Source organism: Malurus melanocephalus, unplaced genomic scaffold (assembly GCF_030028575.1).
Source record: "Malurus melanocephalus ecotype Western Australia unplaced genomic scaffold, MMel_1.1 scaffold_17, whole genome shotgun sequence".
NCBI lineage: Eukaryota > Metazoa > Chordata > Aves > Passeriformes > Maluridae > Malurus > Malurus melanocephalus.
Window position 1 is genome coordinate 3501218 of NW_026623249.1, and position 23519 is coordinate 3524736.

A 23519-nucleotide genomic window follows, 5' to 3' on the forward strand; every position below is an offset into this window, starting at 1 on the left:
AATATGGCTAAAAAGATGGAATTGTGTAATTTGCCTTTGTCAAAATTTCAAGTGCTAAAATTTCGGTGTTAAAAGTTGGTTCAGCATTTGTGCGTTTCTATTTGCTGAGGAGCACGGTTAATGTAGCTGGGTCATAAATCGTGATAAATCCTAGTGCGTGTCTCGAGGTCAGACTAAGAGCTTTTTCTGAGTGTAGAGGAATTCAGGGCTTAAAAGCTGCTGCTCTGCATGGTACTTTGAGAAATACTAATGACATAAAGAAATTCCATGAAATTTATTTGCTTTCATGTTTTGAAATAGAAGTGAAAAGCTAGTTCAGAAACAGTCTGCCTGAAGTTGACTATTTATTAAACTGAAATTTATGTTCTATATTTAACACTTGTGGATTTTTTATGAGGCTTTAAACCTTTTTATCCTTCAGTGCAGTATGAAAGAAGAGAGAACCTGCTGTAGGTTTGCAGCCTGGTATTTTCTTTCTTCCTGAAGTAAAAGCTTGAAGTAGCTTCTGTTGAATGTATGGACAGTTCTGGTTATTTCAGGAGTTCCCTTTATGAGGAAGGTTTTGATCTAAAATACTATTATAGAATGAACATCAATATTGTGAGCTGTTTTCTTTTCAGTTTTATTTTTAAGTCCAATTCACAGTAAAAGGGGTTTCTCTTCCTGACAAAATGGCATTAATACCAAACTGTAGCAGCAGAGTTTTTCTATTTTTCCCTGGAGTACCTTAATCTGTGTGCTGTTTTTTGCTGAGACTCTAGGCAAATGTATGGTTATTTTCCTAAATTATGAACATGGCACTTAGCCAGAGAATGCAAACTAAAACAACAGAACCAAACAAAGCACTGAGGTGGTTTTTGTTCACTTATCAGGAAGTAATTTTCATTTTGTCTGTTGAAAGTAACAAAAATATTAAATAGTTTTAACAAGAAGTCCAAGCATCAAAAACTTAACAATAAAATATTCCACTTCTGGGAGGTTGAAGTACTGGTGTCTCCTGGTGTGTGCAGTGTRACTATATCTCATTTGTTGGAAAGAATCGTCACTGAGTGGTGTGCACTTTGAGGCTGCATCTAAAAATTCCATTGGTAATTAATAAAAATTAGAATAATTAATTCGAGCATTACAGTGATCTGCTTTTTGACACACCCTCTTTTTTTATGCACTGTTATGGTTTAACTCCAGCCAGCAACCAAGCACCTCACAACCGCTTGCTAAAAACCAAGCCCCATGGAAAATGTTTTGAGTTTCTCTTTTGGTTTCAGTTGTTTGCTTACAAGTCCCAATTGCTTTTGGCTTTGGCTTCAGAAGACATTTAAAAGGTTTGTCAGGTTTGTTGCATGACTCTAGACATCTTTAGAGGTGGACATTATTGTGGCAGTTCTTTCTTTATTCACCGATTATATCTGGTAATACGTTGTAATTAAATTGTAGAGTTCTTCCCAGCCGATGTTCCAGAAGTATTGTAACCACGTAGTGATGAGTCTCTGAGTTTGGAGTTGCTACCCAATCACCACCAGTAACAGTGTTACGGGCTAGATTCTTGTGGTGGTGAGGGGAGACTCAGCTGAGCTTGTTCCATTATAAGCGATGTTGCCCCCTGATTCTAAGTTGGTGGCATCGCTTCAGTGGCTGGACAAAGTTTACCCCACTCTCTTACTAAAACAAGGTGTTGGTTAAGAGTAAGCTTATCAAAGGCTGATTTAACTAAGAGTGATGTCTCCAGTGAAGCCCAATGTATGATTTTTTTTTTTCTTTTATACTCTTTAGGAAGAGCATAAGAAAAAGTTGGTGACTTACTTGGTGCACTTCCCCCTTTAAATCAGTCAAGTGTAAGTCACATTTACTGATAACTCGAAGACCTGTTGGCACATCCAGCTTAGCAGATAGATGTGAATAAAGCTAAAGGTCTGGTCTTTTACCTAAAAATTGGAACTTTAAATGCTTATGTGAGTGACTGAATTCTGTATTGCTTTTCTTATAAGGTCATGCTAACTATTTTGCTAGGTAGCATTAACTATTTTTCCAAAACAGTGGCTTCATAGAAAGATAGATGCTTTGCAGTGGCTGTATGCATGGAAGCATTAATAAGCTGACAAATTAGATTTGAGGTTCTAATGTTTAAAGGGCTTTTCTTTCAGCAGGAAATAGTCTCCCACATCAGCTTACGTATTTTAACCTTCAACTTTATATAGCAGCAAAGAGTTGACCTGTCTTATGCAGAGCTATCTTTCTTAAAGAGGATCGAGAGAACATTTAACTGAATAAATTAGAAATGCAATGTTTTTGTGGAACCGTGAATATCTTATATTCGTGTCATGATCATACACTGCTCTTGCCTGGTGTCTAAAAAAATTAAACTGCTGTGTTCCACACTTGTGACATTCATCATTGGTAAATAGGAAGAGGTAGTTGTTAAGTAAAGATRGGAGTCTTCAGATCTACTCTCAGCAGGGGTCAAAATTATATTCATCACTGAAAAGATGGAGACCATAAGTTGGTCTATATATTGAATGCTTTAAATGGTTCTGATTTAGCTGGTTTTGTTCAGATTGATGCTGAAAAAGAGTCCACATTTTTAACCACTCAAAAGTTTAAAAAGTCTGTTACTCTTTGAAGATAATTGTCTGTGAGTTTTATGCATTTCTTTGTGTCTCATGACAACACTGAACCTAAGAAATATGTGGTTTTGATTAAAAATAATCTTGAATAATGCAACAAGGCAAAGAGAAACCTGAAAGTAGCCAACACTACTTGGATGGAAAATTTAACAAGACAAATCAGCTTAATCTTGGTRCTTTAGAAATACGATAAATGGTAAATTTCACTTGTATCATTATAATTTTCACCTCACTTTTTCTCTTGTGACTTAGCATTTTTATTTTCTGTGTACCATTGTGGTGGTGCTCTTTTGTAATCTCTGAGGTGGCAGTTCAGTGGTTTCCTCATTTTGAATTCTTTTCTGGATTACATCATGCTTTACAATTTCCCTCTTCTGTAACAGAAAAAGAGAGTGGTCCRTGGCTAGAAGATTAACCATGGCCGTATTGTATGTGGTTTGCAAGTTCCTGTCATCTTAGAATTTATGTATGTCGAAGTAATTTTCTGAAGTGAATTTCCATGTTGTGAAGGAATGCAAGCTTTTTGGGATATAGATACTGTAGAGCTGACTTGGTTTGCAAGAGAAATTTCTTCTTTGMTAGTAATGTGTAATTAGTTTTAAAATGTGTCGATCTTCTTGATTATGGACACTAGAATTTTCAAGCAAGATACCTATTCAGTCCTCAAATTGATTATTTACTATTTTTAAAAATTACTGAAGTTTCCTTAAACTATCGCCTTCAAAAGTACATAGGATTGAAGTTAAAAATTGATCTGGTACTCTACTTGTGAATGACATAAGCAGCAAGTAAAATTCATCGCTTAAGCTGTAAATTATAATTCCTGGAAAGAGACAAGGAATGAGAACCCTCAATCAAGATTTCAAAAATCTTGTCTACTGCACTCAGTGCAAATAGGGAAAGCTCTCAGATGACTGACTGCTGAGATTGGGCAGACACTCATTCCACAGGAGCAACAGCATAGTGAAAAGAACTGCTTTCCCTGGTGGGACGCTGTCCTTAATTTAGACTAAAGCCTGCGGATACAGTGAATTCTTAAACTTTCCTAATGTCTTTGCTTAAGAAATAAGGAAGTTATTGTTTATTTAGCAATTAGTAGGAGTTTCGTGTCTAGACTAGATGTTTTAATCTATGCTTTATTTCCAGAAGGCATGAAATAAAATTGACTTTTTTTTTTAAATGCAGCTAGAGAATGGTGCACAGTATCAGGACTATAAAAACGCATTAATCAAAAACAGCTTAGCAGATTATTTACCATGAAAGGTGGCAATCATCTCTGCCTATTAAATACTATTTTTCTAGAGCTTCTTTTGTTTCCACCTCATAACTATTGTGGYTAGTTAATTTAAAATAAACTGTTAAATAGGTGTAATTGTGTCCTGTAGAATGCTCTCTTCCACCCTGTTACATTCTTTTTGAAATGAAGAAGAGGCATTTCTACAGTTTTCTAAGTTACCCTACATGGGTGTCTCAMGCCATCTGCACAGATAATGGGTAAGGTGACACTACTGTGTTGAGCCAATGCCTGTGTTTTCCCATCTAAGTMAGAAAGGTGTGCGATTTAGGATGACAGGACTTTATTTTAATCCAGTGGCTGCTACTTGTAATGGTTTGTTTCATGGATTCCAGTAACTTTCTACTTTACTTTCTTAACTTTCTTGCTTTTAGAAAAATATATTTGAATAAACAGTGAGGTTTATAGTATTAAACATGGTATTAACCTGACTTGTTCTTGGAGTGGTGTCTCTAAAAATGTGTTTATCATCACATAGTTGCAGTTTTCTGTGACCTTACATTAAGCTCTTGAGTGAACTTCTAATATCCTTCTTAATTATGCTTCCTTTAGAGAACTAACAGCTGGCTTACCTTTCCAAACATAGCTTGCAAAAACCATGAGAAACTACAGATTAAAAACCTTCAGATAGTTAAACATTTCTACATTTCTGTTCAAGCATGAYGTGCAGATAAAATGTGCTTGTATACATGAGAAAAAGAGGTTGTGAGGGTTTCTTTACTGAATGTGGAAACTGATATGTATTTGATTACTGGATTGCACTGCAAAAGTTTTCCTAGAAGTTTACTAAAACAGAAGAAAGTTTTCCTTGATACATACTCAGTAATATTATAAAATGTTGATTATATGATATAATATGCTTAGAAATTTAACGTTGGCCTTTAGAATTATTGTTGAAAAATTTGTTCATCACAGGGAAGGAGGGGTGCACAGCTAATGTCAAATTCAGTGTTCTTCAAAAGAACTGGTACAATTTTAAGTCTATGAAATTTAGGAAAGTGTATGGTAGTGCCACTTTTACTCACTATTATGTTTTGGTTGTGTCTTTCTTCCAGTCTTGTACAAATAGCAAACAAGTAGATTACAGAGAACTTTGGTGTGATAGTGTTAACTCGGAAAAGTAATCAGCATTCTGTATGAATGACTAACTCACAGTTGCAGATAGACAAAAATGCAGTTACAGGTGTTAACGAGTGTCAGTGGTGTTTGTAGATGCTGCATGCCTTGCTGAGGGTATTTGGTTCTTTGTGCTATTCTGAGATCTCAGGTAAGCATTTTCTTAGAATGCCAGATCAAAATGATCACATCTTTGTCTTTGAAACCGAAATGATTATATAAGGAGAAGTTTGTAGAGGTTTTGAATTTTTTTGGCTGCTTAAGTACCTTCATAAGGAAGGATTTTTAGTTTCTTACCATTCAAAACAAGTCACGTCTTGCACTTARAGTGTGTTATTCTAGTTTTTTCCATTTCCTGCACACAGTTTCTTTACAATTCTCTGTTCATTGGCACACAGAATGAAAACTAATTTCAGATTACATCTTAATTAGTCATGAGTCATCATGTGAAGTATTGAGTTGTGATGTTTTGAATAATAATTTATCAATCTCATTTTTGAATGAAAAATTACTAATAGAAAGGATAGGCCAGCTGGTTGCASTAAGGAGGSTGAGAAGCAGCATTTGTGGATAAAACGTTTCCAGATCAGGCTCTGCAAAGAATCTGTGTGCTTAACACATTTGAAGGTTTCCTAAGAGCCAAACACAGTTGCATTTCAGTGCCCCTGAGGTCTTGATGTTTTAGAAGTAAATATCAAGTCTAGCATATCTCTTTAGTTGGAGGTAACTCACCTGAATAAAGTTCACCTCCTTTCTTGGTTTGAGAGTGTATAAAATTTCTCAGTAAGACCCACATCTTTTGTTTGTTCACTTATATTTCAGGAGTTAGTCTCATGCTTTGGGCTTCAGAAAGTGTAGCAATGCACCAAGGAGAAAGCTTTAATTACCTTGTGATTCACCTAGTTTCTTGAGCAGGGTCTGCAGTCTGTCATCATTATTGAGGATCTAATGAGACCGATCCCTGCCTGTCTGCCTTTTAACAGCAGGTGCAAGCCCCAGAACAAGAGGGCATGGTCTGTTAGCAAAATGGCTCACATGGGTGTCATGTGTACTTCTTACAAATATTGCTCCATCATATGAATTGTGCGGTACATCTGATTCTAAAAGCCATTTGAAGGACACAAGTTATGTGATTTAATTTATCAAGGTAACTTTTATCAGTGTTTAAATTTTCATACAGAAGTGGGGAAGGAGGAAGTTTAAACAAGTTTTCATATTGTAAAGAAATCTTGAAATGCATGCCAGAGTTGATGTGTGACAGAACAGTATTTTGATTGCACACCTAGAGTGGTAAATGTACTTAAGCTTTTTTTTTTTTGTTGTGAAACACCTGGCTTACAATTTAGCATTTCTGTTTCACCAGATTTTAGGTTTTCATCACCTGTGGTTATTTATAGATAACAAATACTGAACAGTAGCGATAGGAAAGATGTGTGCTAATTTGTCTTTACAAATGATTTGATGTGTGAAAGTATGGGTGTTAACGTCTTTGAATGGGTCTTAATGTCTCTACTGACTTTAGGCAGCACTTCTGTTTCAGACCCCAGACAGCTTGACTCTTGAAACAGTCAAGGGTCTGTCTGCACAATCCTGATCTTCTGAACTTTGGGGTAAGATAGTAGGTTCAAGGAGGCGATATGTGGTAGGCAGTTCGGGAAGGATGTACCTTCCTGGTACCTCAGCCAGTGGGGAAAGGAAGAGGGCAACATGGAGCCGTGAATTAGGATAAAAGGAGGCTGCGCCCTCCGAAACCAAGAGAGAGAGGGAAAGAAAACCTGGCGTGCGTGTGCCCCGGTGGGCTCTCTCCCTTTATTCGAATAAAGTTGAAGGACTCCTCTGTCTCCTTTTTAAACATAGATTTCTGGCAGTTGTGGATTACTTTGCCTGACAATTTTGCGGCATCATCTGGGATCCTTCCCACCATCTGTGTCCGGCACGCGGCAAGAGGAGCTGGAGGAGCACCTCACTCAGTTTTTGGGTGATCAGCTGCCTTCGGCGCTGGCCGGCACCGGGAGATTGATTGGTGAGACTGTCCAGCAGACAATCGAGAGGTGGGCCAGGGTGGTCCGTGAAGAGTCCACAGAAAAGGACCCCTGGAAATGGATGCCCAGGGTGGACAGCAAAGGACAGTCGAAAAAGGGTTTCGGCTGTAGGGATGACTATACCAAAATACCTCCAAAGGGTCCTTTGAGGGAATGTTGAGATGATTTGCACATTCTCCCAGAGGTATTTAAGGACATGGGCGTCGAGAAAGGTTCTCAGCAACCCACGCCCAGATCGGGCAATATGGTATTTATTTGGGAAAGGATTGGTTGAAGGGGAGTGTGGAGAGATACGGTATAGGCAAATTGCAGCGGGAGGCTAAAGAACAGTGAGGGACTGGGAATTTCTCTGCCTTATCTTCAAAATCTGCAGTCTAATACAGGGCCGGCTGCAGGTATTTTGTATTCCCGACTTCCAGGATAGGGAAAAAAGGGAGGTGTTGTCCCTAAACCCCCACCCCTCCCGGGACCATTATGGAACCAGGGTGGAGAATTTGGGTTTGTCCGCTTGCTATTCGGGACTTGAAGGGAGTTCCTCTGTAGTGAGAAGGGATGAGGCTGGGTCCGGACATGCGGGATCGGCAACACGAGCTGGGGGCCTGTGGGGGAGGTGCGGGACCGAGCCGAGGCTGTGGGAGAGCCGGGGGCAGGGGCTGCAGTGGCTCCTCGGCCCCGTGAGGCTGCGGGACGTCCCCTCCGCCTGCCTGTCCCTGTGACACCGTCGGCTGTGCTTGGGACCTGGTGCTTTACAGAGCTTGAGGTGCTGCGAGAGCGGCCCGGGGCCTTGAACGGGTGTGCTGCGGGTGCCGCATCTGGACCCTGCGGCAGGACGGGGACTGGCTGTAGTATACGGTGTGTGGCAAAGAGGGTAAGCACGAGGAGAAGGAGGAAGGAATATCTGGGAAATGCGGATTGTACATGCAAGAATTAGGATTTTCTTTTAACGATTTTGTTTGGATCACTGGAGAAATGAGTAATTTTGAGCTGTGGGAGAATACCTACAGGCAATAGCGGGGGAGGGGGGGGGGGGGGGGGGGGGGGGGGGGGGGGGGAGGTAGAGGAAGGGCAGAGTAAGTCCCTGGATGAACTGGTTAGAAAGATATCGAAGAAGGAATAAGGTAAAGGTAAAGGCAAGAGTAATGGCAGTTTTTACAACCCCCCGACAGGAAAAAACTGCAGGGAGCCCCAGTACCAGAGGGAAGGGGGCAGCCACCAGTATAGCAGTGGGAATAAATGGGAATATTAGAAATAGATTGTTAAGGATGTTAGAATCTGGTGTTGTACCAGGGGGCTCACCACTCTGGAGCCCTTGCTGGACTGGTAAGTGTGTTTCCTGGTAGACATGGGAAGTTTCTAATTTGAATTTTGTGCCAAAGGGGGAATTATTGTTCTAATGTTCCTTCCATGAGTGGAAATGATGAGCAGCTGTGTTTTATTCAGCCACTGTTGGTCAATGTGTGTGTATTTGTGTGTATATGCAGTGTAGTGAGTTTTGCTAGCAAATAAAACATGGGGAGGCCCATGAAAGCTTGCTGAATGTGTGAGATAGGTTTGAAAAGCATGAGTTTCTGATTATTCCTGGTTATGCTTGTGGTTTGCTAGGAGGGGATTTGATAGCTGGAGCTGCTAATGCAAGTTGGTGTTGTGGGCAGTAATGGGGAGGCTAGCCCTTGTGAATGCTGGAGTGAACCCAGAGGTGTGGGCAGTCCCAGGGGAATATGAAAAACTGGATATGGAGCCTCTCCACATTACTCTGAGGTGACCTGGACAACTGGTGTGTAAAAAAGCAACACCCTCTTTCAGTGGAAGGAAGGAAGGAGTTGCAGCCCATTGCTGAATCCCTGTTAAATGCAAAATCTTTCAAAGCTGTGCATGTTTCCCTATAAAACTCTTATCCTGCCAGTTATGGTGCAAGACCTAAGATTAATAAATGAGACTATTAAATCCAGGCTCTCCATGGTCCCATAGTGTACTGTCTTGAGCCAGGTTGTTCCATGACTTATGGAGTGTCTCGTAAAAGTGTGACAATATACTGCAGTACAATCAGACATTCTGCACAGGATATTCATTACTAGATAAAAGCTAGGGATCAGCAGCTTTGTGAAGATAATGAAACTGTTGGGTACTGGCTAAGATCACATATCTGTGCTTTTCCAAACGTGGAGAGTTACATGCTTAGTGGTTGTGTGTATTAGATCTGTTTGTCTGGAGAGCACATGATACTACTGCTGTTCAGTAAAGCTTCTGTAGCTATAGACTGAGCTTGTTCCCTCTTTGTTTCCACATATCTTTGGACACATCTCAGCAGTATTTGATCTTGAACTTGGTCCTGCTTCTAAGTGGCAGTGAGTTGATTAGACACTTCAAGACTTTTCTGTTGAAGGTTGGGTGACTAGTTTAACCTAGGAAAACTCAGCAGCTTTGGGCTGTTGATTCCTGAAGAGTCAGTGGGGATGGAACATTGTTTATTAAAGCCTAGCTGTTAAGTCTCATCAGTTCTCTGTTAAAGATGCTTGAATGATAACATAAACTATGTTAAGTAGCTGTTGTCCCATGTAAGAAGGAGGAAAATTTCCTTCATGCAGTGAAAGCTGGGTACCAAATGTAATACTGAATTGCTCTCTGGTTTTGTGCTGTAGGAGAACTTGAGATAAAATTGTAATGGTGATACACACGTTTATTGCTCAAAGACTTGAGTTTCTACTGCCATATTATGCCCTTTTAAAAAAGTGAAAAAACTCAAAATCTGATGTCCAGGCATTCATTCAGTAGCCAGAAGAAAAACATACATTGTTATGTAAACCACGAAAAACAAACCTGTTTTTCATTCAGCCAACTAACTCTTTGTCAGCCTTCACTGAATCTTCTTGTTTCGGTGTGAAGTAAAATTAGTTGTTGAACTATTAAGAGTATTTTAAAAAACATAAGCTGCTGGAGTGAAATATAAATTACACAATTTTTCATTTAATTCCTTCATTAACATTGCACCAACAATCTCTTTCTAACACAGTTCACTGCAAAGTGAATCTACAAATATTTTAATGCAACTTCTTTTGTCTTGTATAGAAAACTGTATTCTTTCCCCAAACCGAAAGTATATTTTGCAATCATATTAATGTCAGATTCTCTCTTATTTTGAGTGAAAAATGAGTGATAAAAATTAAACTGAATTTAAAGCAAACTTCTGCAGAAGTTCAGAGCTGGTCATCCTGGGTTTTTTTCAGTAGGTTAACAGCAATTTCAAGAAATATAAAAGTTAATCTCACTCCTGTCATTAAAGTCTCCAGTGTGGAAGTACATAGAAGCAAATTAACCCCGAGCATGTTTTAATATGGTCAGCTTTCACAGTAAAGATATCAGTGTTACAGATTGGTTTCTTGTGATAGTTACTGGAARGAGGAAATTATTGTTAAAGAGTAATGTTTCTAGCAGTTCAAATGTGGACATATTATCTCAAGTTGTAAGATCACTGMGTACTTGATTAAGTGATGACTCCATTATAGTTTGTGCAAACATTACTTTTGGACTTGTAGTTATTTCTTGAGAGAATGGATATTGAGTTCTTAAACTGGTGTTTTGCTTCCTTAATAACAGAAGTACRTGAGTGAATGTTAAGAAGTAGCTTAGTTGCACTTGAGATCTGAACTCGTACTTGAATTGTTTCATAGCTCAATATTAATTCTGTAAAAATACTAAAGAATATCACACTTACACTTGTGTTCTTTTAGGAAAGTTGCCAAACAAGAAAAACAGAATTTTAGAAAAATCTCATGAGAGAGAAATCTCACATGTTTTCTSTGTTTGGAGGAAGGCAAACTGTGTCTTGATGAGAATGCTGCCTGAAATTTAGTGTGTTTTTTGCAGGATTGCACATGACCAGGTTTTATAGTAATGTATTGGTGATCAAGGGCTCTTCACATCACATTTAGAGTATTAATTATGCCCCTGTATGTAATGCAGTGCTCCCTAATGGCAAGAGCAGTTTCTCTCCATACTGCTGACTTCTCCCGTGGCTTTGAAAATATTTATTCATTGCTTAGGTTTACTCATGTGCAGAATTTTTGCATACTTCATAGTATTGTTGCAATGCTTAATTAATATTTATAAAGCCCTTTGACTTCCTGTGATGAAAGGAGCTCTGCAAGTGTTCAGTAGTGGTATTATTTTATTAGTGAAAATACAGGAGGAGTCAGGAGGATACCAGTTTTTAATTCAGAGTGAGCAATGGAGTCATTCTGTAACTTTGAGCAGGTCATGAGTCTCTTGTTTCGTAACGTATCCTGGGAAAGCTGTGTTGTGTAGCATGTGTTATTAAATGCCATTCTTCTCTTCCCCAAGCCCATTCTAAGGGGGGAAAAAAGGCAAAAAAGGTAAAAAACATCAAACGTACACAACTTTACTGAGCTGCCGAACATAGACGGTATTATGGAAAGAGATCATTAATGGGGGCAGAGGGTGAGAGGGGAGTGGATGTAGCACTTGCATTTCAGGGTCAACATGAGAACTTCAGCATGTGTTACCTAGTCATAGACCAGACTGAATTTTGTCTGTTACAGATCTCTAATTCGGTTCAGTATGCACTGTGCTTAACTGCAACTTCACTGTGAAGGGGCTTCGTATAATCTTTTTTGCATTCTAAGAACTCACTAATCCATGGTACTTAGTTGCTAAACAAGTTCTTTCTTCAGACTGAGTATTGTCTGTATTTAAGCTTCACGATTGTCAAGATTGATAATCAACTCTTACAGCATCTTGTATTTGGCTATTGCATAATAATACAAATCTCAATCACTTGTGAGGATTTTCTCTCAATAGACAGAGGAGGRTTATGATTACATACTGTCCTTAAAATTACAAGACAACGAGGAACTTTTCAAAAGTATATGTCTGTTTAAGACTTAGCCAGCTAGGTATTTGCCTAATTATGGAAGGCAAATAGTTATTTGCCRTGCTTCACACATGCAAACACAGGGTGTAAATTTATTTAGTACAGCATACACGGTGCTACATCTGCATTTTACTCATTGCACAAAAMACTTAAGTGTCGTTTAGAACAAGGGGGGGCGTCACAACGTTTATTTAAAGTACTTTTGGAAGGTAAAAATCCTTGTCTACTGAAGTGTGAGGCATAATTGAATATAAGTGCCGATTTATGTGTGTGCAAAAGTATGGTGGATTCAGATTGAAAGCACCTGTATCTTTGTCCTGCTTTATTACAGTCTGGTTGTACAACTTGTTCCTGGGGGCCTTTTACTTGTCTTTAGTCCCACTTCAGCTCTCAGCTTGGCTGGCACAAGGATGAAGAGGAATAGTGTTTGTCCCTACTGAGAATAAAAAATGGTTTGTARTTTTCAAGAACAGCAATCATTAAAACGCCCATACTTTATGTAACCCTGGTTATAAGCCTTAATTTATGGACCTTAGTAGTAATAAAATACCAAGAATTTACCTGTCCAGCTTCAGCTGAATGTACTGGGCATATATGTATGTAGATTTGTTTTAAGATGCAGTATTTGGCAAGATTTATACAGAATTTATACAGTTTTCCAGAACTGCAAAATATGTTACTGCCTTTAATTTGGACTTGCTGATGTGGATCCTGACAGTCCTGAAACTTTGTAACTGACTATTGGCAGTAGGTAGCTGAATGAATTTTCTTACCTGTTAAAAATAAATATTGCCTCAGGTAATAAACAGAGTGGAAAATACAAACATTAATACCTTTGCCAAGAAAATCTGAGGAAGCTGTACAGTGTTGTTTGAACTTCTAATACTTCAAAACTTCTAATTAAAAAATAACCTTAACTTTCTGATTCTTCCACCATGACCTACAACCAATGTATAATAACTTTTGTGTGGAAAACCTTGTTCTTTAATTCACACTGATAAAATTAAATACATTCTTCCTTTAGTATTTTGATTTAGTACAATTTAAAAAATTAATTACWGTTTGATAAATGGTATTTTCATTACTACAGTGCCCTGAAACACTGTATGTGGAAAATTYTATAATATTACAGAGATGTGGAGGTATGTAATATGCTTGTTAGGCTATTAACTTACATAAAGTGTTTTCGTTTTTATAGCATATAAATTTATAGTGGTTTTTTGGAAACTGAATAAAAGTAAACAATCAGATCGCTTCTAAAATGAAATGGGAATTATACCACTATGAAACTGTGAGGGTATCCTAATAATATCCCCAGTCAGGTAGAAGTCAACCATTYCACCATTCAGTAGAAACTGCCTGTAAGCAGCATGATTCTGTCTGGGCTTGGTTTGGTGAGGGCTTTCTTTCCAGTAACTTTAACTGTCATTAAATAGAAACGGTTTAACTGGTATTTATATTTTAATGTTTTTCTTGATCCTTTCTGAGGTGCCTTATCATGAAAGAAAACCTCCAGTATTTTCAAGTGTGTTAAAAAGTGCAGCAAGTAACACTGTAATAATATTGTCTTGTCTAATGTTTTCTTTATTTTCACCTTCCCGCAAATTTCTGTCCTGTATCTGTAGATAGTCTGGATCTTTACTAGGAGGGCTTTTAGGTCTTGGGGTTTTTTTTGCCTGAGAAACACAAATATATGTAAATGTCAGTTATAATCCACAAAACATTAAAGTTTAAAATAAATGTAACTACTTCTGTTGTTAAAAATTCTGTATAATCCAGTTTTTTACTGTCTGTACAGCCTCTGTTGGTGCCACAAATGATGCTCAGGCAGATGTTTCATTTGATTAAACTGTATTATACTTTTGTAGTATTCTTTCTGAAATGTCACATTTTGACATTAAAACAAGTGCCATAATTGTGTGTACTGTGGCATAGTTACCATAGCAAATAGATTAATTTCCTGTGACTTTCTTAGTGTTGAAAAATAATTCTTTTCTTGGCATTTAAGATGGAAGTTTGTAATCTAAGAAAGTACAGAGCTGCTTTTGTTAAATTTATGCTGTAGTCAGGATAAATGACTTTTAACTGCAGTTAGATTAATAGTAAGTATCTTTACATAGCATTTCTCATACATACCTACAAGAATGTGCTATTAAGGTGGCAGTAGTACTTGTGTCCCAGTTTGTAACCTGTTCAAAGCCCCCAGTAAGGCACTGGCAGAGCTGCCAGTAGAGGTTTGAGCTTGACCAGTGGAATTGATCTGGGCTGCAAAATGCAGTAGTGTCCTGATACAAGACCTGGAGTGGAGTGTAGCCCATGTAGGGCTTGCTGCTGCAGCCCTTCTGCAGAGGAYGTATCTGTAATAGATTCTTGCTCACGGGACCACTAAGTACAGAAGTATGTTTTTATTCTACTCGAAGGTAGAATTTCTTCATTTTTTGAAGTATTCCAGATCTGCATTGCCAGTCAGTGACACAAAGCTGGTTATGGTCAATAGTGCAAAGTGCACTGGCAGCCAGGCGGTCTGGTGCCCTGTGCAAGTCAGCTGATTGATGTTCAACATCTGTGTTAATGACRTGATCTGTTGGGATGATGCATTTTCCTTCAGCACCTTTGTAGGTGATGCGAAACAAAAGAGAGGTTGACACCTCTGGAGATTAAGGTCTCCAGTGGAAACCTGTGGAACCAGCTGTTCAGTGGAAACACAGTAGGCTGGGAAAATGGCCTGACAGAAATTATTGAAATTTGACAATTGTAAATGAAAAATACTACACCTGTGTCAAAATAACCCACTACTATAGCATGGGCTATGCATCCACTGACTAGAAAGTAGCTCTGCAGAAAGAATACCTGAAGGTCCTGAGAAAGAAAATGTAGAGTGTGAGTCAGCAGGGTGTCCTTGCTGTTAAGAAACTGGCCACGTGCTGTGCTATATTAGCAAGGATATAGTGGCTCATGAGAAGGGATTCACTTTTAAGTCCGTCTTTAACATGGTGTGTCCAGTTCTGGCTCTCATGCAGCAAAGACAGTGACATATTAAATGRCCACTAAGATGATTAGTGTTCTGGAGCAATTTTGCTCAAGGAGAGACTGAGAAAACTGGAGTTGTTCAGCCTTAGAAAGAGAATACAGTGGGGGAGTAATATTACTGCTGTCTTCAGCTGCCTCGTGAGAGGGTATCAAGAGCCAGACTCTTTGTAGAGGTGGTGTACAGTGATAAAAGAAGAGAGAAAACACAAGTTGCAGTAAAGAAATTCTGATTAGGTATCAGGGAGGCAAATGCAGTATGTGGGATGAAAAAGTGGAAAAAGTTCTCCATAGCCGTAGWAATGTCTCTAACTTTGGAGGTAGTCAGAATGTGACTAGCTCCTGGGCAGCTTGCTTGATGATGTGTCCAATTTGACTCTGGGGTTAGACCAGATTCAGCTTGACTTTTGAAGGCCCTTTCAGACAGAATTATTTGTGATTCTGATGATGACACCAGTAACGGTATAATGTATCTAGTGCAGAAAGTGTATTTTAGTTTCAGAAGATGAATTGGTTTAAAAAAAATCAAATGAACAAAAAGAAAAAAAACAAAACCAAAAAAACCCCAACATTTTAAAAACCCAATCTGTAAAGGACTGTTTAGGGAGAAGATCGTGTAACTCCTCTTCTGTTAATTTTCAAACAAAAGGTTTTTTTCTCCTGCTAGACAAACTATTTCAGATTATAAAACCGGAAGAATTTGTCTCTTTTAATATAAAGCAGCACTGGCAAATACTTGTGCACACATCATTTGCAGACTAATAAATAGTCTTTTAACTGATATCTGACACTTTTCCCAGACAGCCTAATTTMATTTCAACCCCCATATTCCATGGTGAGGTTGGACTCTGGGGGTATTTCTGTATGCACAGTGAGGGAGGTAAGATCATCTTTATGGATGATGTAGTGAAAAAAAGTGTTTCACGTACAAACGACAATTCATTAGCAGCTCCTTTAGAGTGGTCATCCTTTAGAGGCTGTGATTTCTCACTCTCACACACACAATTGTAGAAATGGAAGGGTTTCACTTAATGGAAGACAGTAATATTTTGCTAGGTTGTCTGTCATCTTATCTGCTGACATGGTGTTAGTGAGAACTTAGGTTTGAAATAGTTCATATTGCCAGGATATAGATAATTTGTAGTGAAACAGAGATCTTGGGGATTGCCAGCTGTCTCTTCTCTGTCAAAAAACTGGCTTGTGTCTCTCTTAGCCTGTACCAGAGACAATTCTTTATTGATTTTATTCTGGTAGTTGTTATCCTTTTACTGTTCTGTGTTGTTTCTTATGCATTCATTACTCTTCATGGGTTTGGTGGCATTCGGTATGACACAGGTATTTCTCTTGGCAAACAGCTGTAGGTAATGTAGCTTTTTACATGTGTGAGTAGTTTTTAGARGAAAGTAAGGCTTCTTGATAATCACATAAAACCTTAAAGTCTTGAATAGGACTTTAATAGTTCTTGCTATGAGATGTTCTGATATGAAATATTACAGACCATCTTGATTGCACACAAACTTTTATCTTAATATTTTGTCACTCTTCAGCTATTTTTACCACATTTCACAGTTGTCTAAACACACTTTACCTGTGTCTTTGGTATGCATAAGTGTGCATGCTATGAAATAGTAATTACAGATCTGCAAGAGCTCTGAAGTGTTTGAAGACTGAAATAGGGGAGAAAACTTCCTCAGTTCTTCYGTTCTAGAACTTTGGCTATAGCTCTCCAATTTCTTAAAGCTTTCCTTTCTGTCCGCTGGCTAACATTGACAAACTTTAGATTATATCTGGAAGGCAGTTTTTATATTAATATTTATACACATATAAATACATATATGTATATATAAAATATATAAATTACATATAAATGTATATATATATAAAATATATAAATTGCACAGCTGGAAAGAGTAATTCTGCTTAAAGGAGTGCAAACAAGAAATATGGAATATTTTTTAAAATTAATTTTGATCTTTTTAACGTATTCCAAGCTTTTCTTATTAACAGGAGACTCTTAAAACTGAAATTGACCCCCTCCCTCTTCAGATGACACTCTTGCCACACACTTCCTGAAGAGTTCAGAAGAAAACTATTTTATGAGCATTTGTTGTTGTACTGTAGGGCTTATACCATCCAGTTCTTCAAAATTGTCTTCTGTTAAATACATCATTGTGCATATGTATCTATATAGAATACACCACAAAGAATTGATTGCAGTTTGTTAACAAGTGTAATAACAGCTTATAAGGAGTATTTCTTTAGAAAAGCATACTTTTAGCAAAGTCARTTTGCTACTCTTTTAAAGTTGGTTATTTTCTACAGCAGCGTCAAATTACTGATGTTGTGCTGCGATAAACGTGTATCGGTTGTGCCAGATATGCTATTTAAAGTACACAACTTTCTTGTTGTGACACTGTCTTGGTTTTCAGCCAAAGAGATGAAAAAGCAGCTTACTCTTAAGTCCTTGAAGAGGAATAATCATTTGAATATGCTGCTTTACAGAGCACTTCTAAAACCACACTTCCTCAAGTCTTTTCTTTTAATATGTGGTGAGTATATATTGTGCGTGTATTAAGTCCTCAGCTTACCCTGGGAGAGAGAGATGACAGGCTTTTGTCTTTCGTCTGGTATATGTACCATTTACACATGTTGTAAATATGAAAGTCTTAATGTTGTGTTCTACTGAAGGGCTGAGTTCTGCCATCTTTATTTCGCTTGCATTCAGAAGTGTGGGGCAATCATCCTTTCACTAAATGGTCAGTTTTGAACTGCGCCATTTATCCCTTACATCAGTATTGCAGTTGTTCAGTGATGCGGTGAACCTCAGTCTCAGTCAAGCAAACAAGTAATTTTCTTTTTTTGCATCCTCTAAGTTTTTATACCCTGGATCTTCAGGAATGCTGTTCTGAAGGATCAGTTGTTTTTCCTTATAAACATCAAAAGTCATTTGGCCTAAAGTAATTTCATACTCCATTTTTGTCAATTCAGCCTAAAGACTGAATTTGAAATGGCTATCTCCTATGTAACCAGGTTTTGAATGGTTTACGCCTGTCTAGTCTATGCATGCAAACATTGCTTAACAAGAAAGAAGGCTGTGATGTTGGGTATTTTAACATTTTTTTAATAAAATGAATTAATCCTCTTTTGACTCTTTTGATCAGCAAGATCATAACTCTTTATTTACATGGCTTAGTCTAGTGGAAGTAATTTTACCTTTAGGAATGCAGGGTCTGTCAGCCCTGGGATTTATTCCATGCTGTGTTATGTCTTGCTTCTGTTTGATGTTCTCTTTAAATGCACTGGAGCACACTTGCATGTTTGRACATGCCATACTCTTCTCATGSTGCTGAAATAATGGAGCATGTCTGTAAAGTGGGATATGTTAAATGAAAGTGAAGTAAAATTATAAGGATTTCTGTGCTCCAGTTGTGGTGCATTTGATTTTACTTCATTTTTAGTCTCTGACATCCAGCTTCCTGATACAATTTTAAAGCTTTTATTCATCTTGAGCATTTCAAGCTGTAGGCTGCCAGTGTTCGTTGCTGCAGCAAGAAGGGCTTGCATGTGAAAGAAATCATTTGGGTCTTTGCACTATGCCTTTTCTTCATTGTTCATGACCCTTGAGCAATCTTACACTTTTTAATGCATTACTGTGAGTTGAATTTGCTTCCCATACCCTTAGCTGAGTTCCAGAAGTCCAAGCAAGTGAAGGTCAGGGACAGAGCTTGACAAAGAGAAATAAAGTGGAAGAAAATGAAAAMCACTTACCAGTGGCAGCAGCAAAGTGTTCATGAAACAGCACTGTTGAGTACATTTTACTCCTCTGYAAAAGTCCCTTAGATTGAGAGGAGCTTCTGTCCTGGAAGAGTTACCTGGACTTGAGCGTGTTATAACGGTGTTTTGCAACACATTTGAGACACCAGTGTGTGATGCCTAATTGTGCTGATACCCAGGATGTGTTATTTATCRTAATACTGAGAAAACTTTTAGAAGTGTTGAGAAGCTAGGAGTTTGTAGTTAGAGTTCACTGGAAATTCTTCTTGCTTCAGATCTTGACCAAAGTTGGATACCTTATTGTAGATTAGATTTCTGGTTTCCATTTGAGTCTTTCTGTCCAAAAGACTTGAAATATATTTGTGGTCTGATACTTTGCATCACTAGAGGCCTGTCCATAAGAAAGAGTTCCTGATAGCTCCCGTTTTGCTCCTAAGTGGCAGTGGTCTATGCATGCAAATCGCTCTGTGAATATGGTGAAGGCCTTTTGTTCTGTCTAGTTATGGCTAAAGCCTTGAGGGAGGATTTAACAGTTAAGGTGACCTAGTACCTATACAGATTAAAGGCTCTTCTGTTAAAAGTGTTACTGGTCCTGCAAGTGTAGTTTCAGAATCCCACGTGTTCTGAAAGAAGATGCACAAGTTGGCTTACAATTTGGAAGCAGGTTTGTAAATCACCCTATGCTTATTACAACACAGAGACCAGGCTGCACCTATAGAAGTTCACTGTCACTCCTGTGCCCTAGGGTAGCTAACTCAAGTTGATTGTACTGTAATGAGGTTAAGTGTGGGGTCAGGAGGAGGGAAGATGACTCACAGTATTGGTATCCAGAGCACATCTTCACCTATCAGGAGCTTCCAGATTCTCACACTGTTGTCCTGCAGTCTTTTGGAAGKGAACTTGCATGTACTGAAGTACCACTGTAGGAATTTTCATTTCTTACATTTCACTGACATTTTTTTTTGCAGTTTTAGTTTGAAAGTGACCTTACAGGACTCTGGGGTTTGTGTAGACTAATACTGTGTGTGACGCTTTATCTCTACCTATCAAAGTGTGTTGGCAGCAGATAGTGTGCAAAGGGTAGCGTGTCGTCTCGTCTCTCCGTTCATTTGGTGACAGCAAGAGCTTTGAAGGCAACTTCTGTCCTCTACCTGTGCCTTAAGCCCATAATGTTGTCAGAAAAACTTCTTAAAATAAAATTTTCTGGAAAAAAAGGAGTATTAGAATTTTACTGGAAATTAACAATTTCCAAAACAGGTAAATTGTTTTGAAGGAAAACACATTTTTTTAATGTCTGCTTTTTTCTTTTCTTTTTTTCTTCTTCAGGGTCTTTTTTTTTTTTTCCCTGAAATGGATGTTTGAATAGCATGGAATTCACAAGTGTTTTCTGTTTTGTCTCTAGTTAACTAGTGTAAAAAGCTTTTTTTTCTCTAAGATTATTGTTTTTTACTTAGCCATGAGAGGTTGTTATGAGAGCTTAGATAATGTGTAATGCATGATAGCTACTGGGTTTATTTGGGTTTGGGGTTTTTTATCATGAAAATAACACTTTGGGTTACAACTTATGGTTTCTCATTATTTGTAAGATGTTAATATACCTTACTTTAAATACTTGAATTTAGAATCTGTAATAAATATTTTAAAATACTTTTTTAATACTTCTCGATAGTGTTGATTCTAAGATTTCGTGGAAAATACTGAAGGGCAATTAGGTCATATTTTTAGATCAACACATGCTTTCTTGGAAAACAGTAAAAAGCTGGCTTCTGATTGCTACTTAGCAGACTTCCTCTTCAGGGTTGTGGTGTGTTCATGTTCCCATTACAGTGTGCTTGTAACAAAACCCGGAACCACACCCCATTGTATTACTCTGAATTCACTCTTCTTGTAGTTGATGGGATTTCTCCCCATGTTGATCTCCTCAGTGTAAGCAGCTGGTTGCTAGAATGTATGTGATAGACCCCCAATTTCCGTCAGGCAGGAAGAACTATCTTTTGGCTAATGAGAAGTTAAGAGGCATGTAATGTAGCCCAAGTGTTCAGGTAGGTCCCTTCCACCTTAGTRGAACTGAGATGAACTGAAGCCTAAATAAAGTTTTGGTAAGTAAAGTAAACTAAGTATTGGTTGCTGCTCTGTTGTCTTTGTTGGGGATGTGCAGAATGGAATATTACATTTGCATCTCTTCTAAAAGAGCAGAAGGGGAGGTTGTCATGCAAAACAAAGGGCTTCTTAGCAGCCTTAGTCCACATAGATCAAAAAACAAGGCAGCAGCAATAGCAATCTCCATGTCCTATATTTACCACAAAGGCAGACCATAACTAGGTGATTACTTTCAGGCTATGGATCTTTTGTCCTTGGATCCTTTTAGAGCAGCATGTCACTGTGAGCCACAGCTTCAGCTGTGATTGTGAATCTGACTCTTGGCTTATTCTTTTCTATTCCCTACTGTTCAGCACACAGAAGTAATGAAAATGCTTTTAAGTAGAAGGCGGCTTGTGTGTCAGGCAGTTACTGAAAGTCATTCTATGTTTTGATCCTGCCATTTTTCGGCAGCTCTTTTGAGACAGCTGTTGTTAAATTTTCAAACTTCTTTTTAAACATTTGCCTGCTGCAAGAAAGTTTTTTGGAAAAAGTGTACCTGTAACTTGTACTGCAGCCCAAAAGGTATACAAAGTTTGATAGTACAAAAGTAGTAACCATAATTTGAAATCATAGCAACTTTGAATGAAGAGGGTGTCAAGGAGAGCTTTTTCATATTGCTTACAATCTATGGCTCAAAGAAAATGAGAAATTCTGTCTCAGTGCTATGACAGACAATGCAAAGTACACTAAGCTCCCCGGTGCTTCACTGAAAAATTGCATAGTGATGGAATTTGGTGGTAACCTCAGCATGTTGTTACTAAGGCGTCATCTTGCCCTTATCAATTTTATCCATCCATGAAGAAGGTTAGCCCAAATTCAGGAATCCAGGAAGACATTACTCTTTATAGAACCTTTGTCATTAAGAGAGTTCTTAGAAATCCTTGATCAGGAAGCTGCTAATACATAGCATCTCAAAATACTTTTGTAGGAATTGATTGTGTAAATGTCTCTTTGCACACTGGCTTGGGAGTATTTAGTGAGAATGAAAACAGAGATGCTACCCTTGCTGTATAAATGCAATTCAAGGAAAAGTCTGAATGATGTGATAGCAAAGTGARCTCTGAACTCTCAGTTTTTTAAACTGTGGTCAAAAAAGACCTTTGATTTAGGCATAAATACAAGAAATAGTTTAGTAGTATTACAAATTCCAGTTTTGTTTGTAACGCTGTTCTAGTTTTTACTAAATTTTCTTCTGAAAGATTGTGGATGATGGTTATTAGCTGGTTACCATTTGTAGAGTCTCTGATCCTACTCCTCATCTGTCAGATCACCTTTTTACATTAATACTCTTYGTCTTAATGTTTCCCTATAAAAAGAAATTACTCCAAGTAGGCTGAAACTTGGCCTTTAATTTATTTTYAAGGATGTGAAGAGAACTGGTTAACAAAAATGTGATTCACCATAGAAACAGCTCAGCCAATAGTATTATGTAGTAAATTAACTGTTCCACGATACTTTCATATTTAATACAGAACATAGCAACAGGATGATAGCTTGACAACAATAGCAGCTGAATATATTCTTTTCCTTTTTTTGAAAGAATGTTCTTGTGGGAAAAAATAGATTCCTTGGAAAGTAATTTATATTACAAGTTTCATCACAAAAATTCTGTGGGTGGGTGCAATAGCGTAGAAATTAAATTAGAGATTTGTATAATAAATGATAGGTTTGATTTGATGTGGCGCTTCTASTCTCTTACAAGTGACATAGCTACAGGCAATAGAATAATCTCTTCCCCTTGTGAAGATAAATGTTGTATCAGACCAAACCATCTTATATTAAATTACAACTTCCCTTTTTTTTTCCATATGAAAAGATTCATGAGACTCTTCGTTAAATAATAGCATGACCCGATTATAAGGGTACTTTGGCCAAAATGTCTTTAGGATATTTTCTACTATCAGGCATGTGATTAATTTATATGGGGAACTGGCATAACAGACTTGATCGGAATGAAGGAATTTTCCTTTATGCAGCATGTGGCATGGTTGTGGCAATACTGAGCTAGAAGGTACTTTCCTTATCTCAATTCAATTGAAACCCCCAAACTGAAATGAAGTATGATAAGAGGAATCTGGTAAGAAGGCAGCTTGACTGTCTTTCTTGCAGGGAAGACATTTATAGTATGTATGGCTCTGATACARTTTGACTGTGCTCAGACGATTGTTTTTTGTGTTTTGACAGAGAAAAGGAGCAAGAAAGGGAAGAACAGTTAATGGAAGACAAGAAAAGGAAGAAGGAGGATAAGAAAAAGAAGGACTCTGCTCAGAAGGTGGGTTTTGATATTTGAATTCTTTTATCCAGCTGAAACATAAATAGTATTGGAGGTAATAAGATGTTAAATGGTTTGTATTTGAACTTAAAAATTGATTGTTTAGAGTAATGCATCTTTAAAGACACTTTTTTGCATCATTTTTCTAGGGTGGAAGTGTTTAACTTGGACATTTCTTCTCCTTAGTGTCTTACGTAAAGTAAAATAAGTTTTTTATATCAAATATTTAACTTAATACGACTTCTTTTGATCTCTCTCTATGCAACTGCTGCTCGTTTGAGTTGTTTGCAGATGGAAATACTGATGGGCTTTTGCAGTTCTTGCAGTGAAGTTGAATAAATAT

General features: G+C 37.8%; 1 protein-coding gene across 6 annotated transcripts in view; it reads left to right on the forward strand.

Moving 5' to 3' along the window:
* The window catches only part of TNRC6B (trinucleotide repeat containing adaptor 6B), a 134026-nt gene that overhangs the window by 61209 nt on the left and 49298 nt on the right, over positions 1-23519 (forward strand). For all 6 annotated transcript variants that reach the window (XM_057388802.1, XM_057388820.1, XM_057388836.1 and 3 more), the window contains one exon: positions 23089-23176. In XM_057388802.1, coding sequence (XP_057244785.1) covers positions 23089-23176 — 88 coding nt within the window. The remainder of the gene's footprint in view (positions 1-23088; positions 23177-23519) is intronic.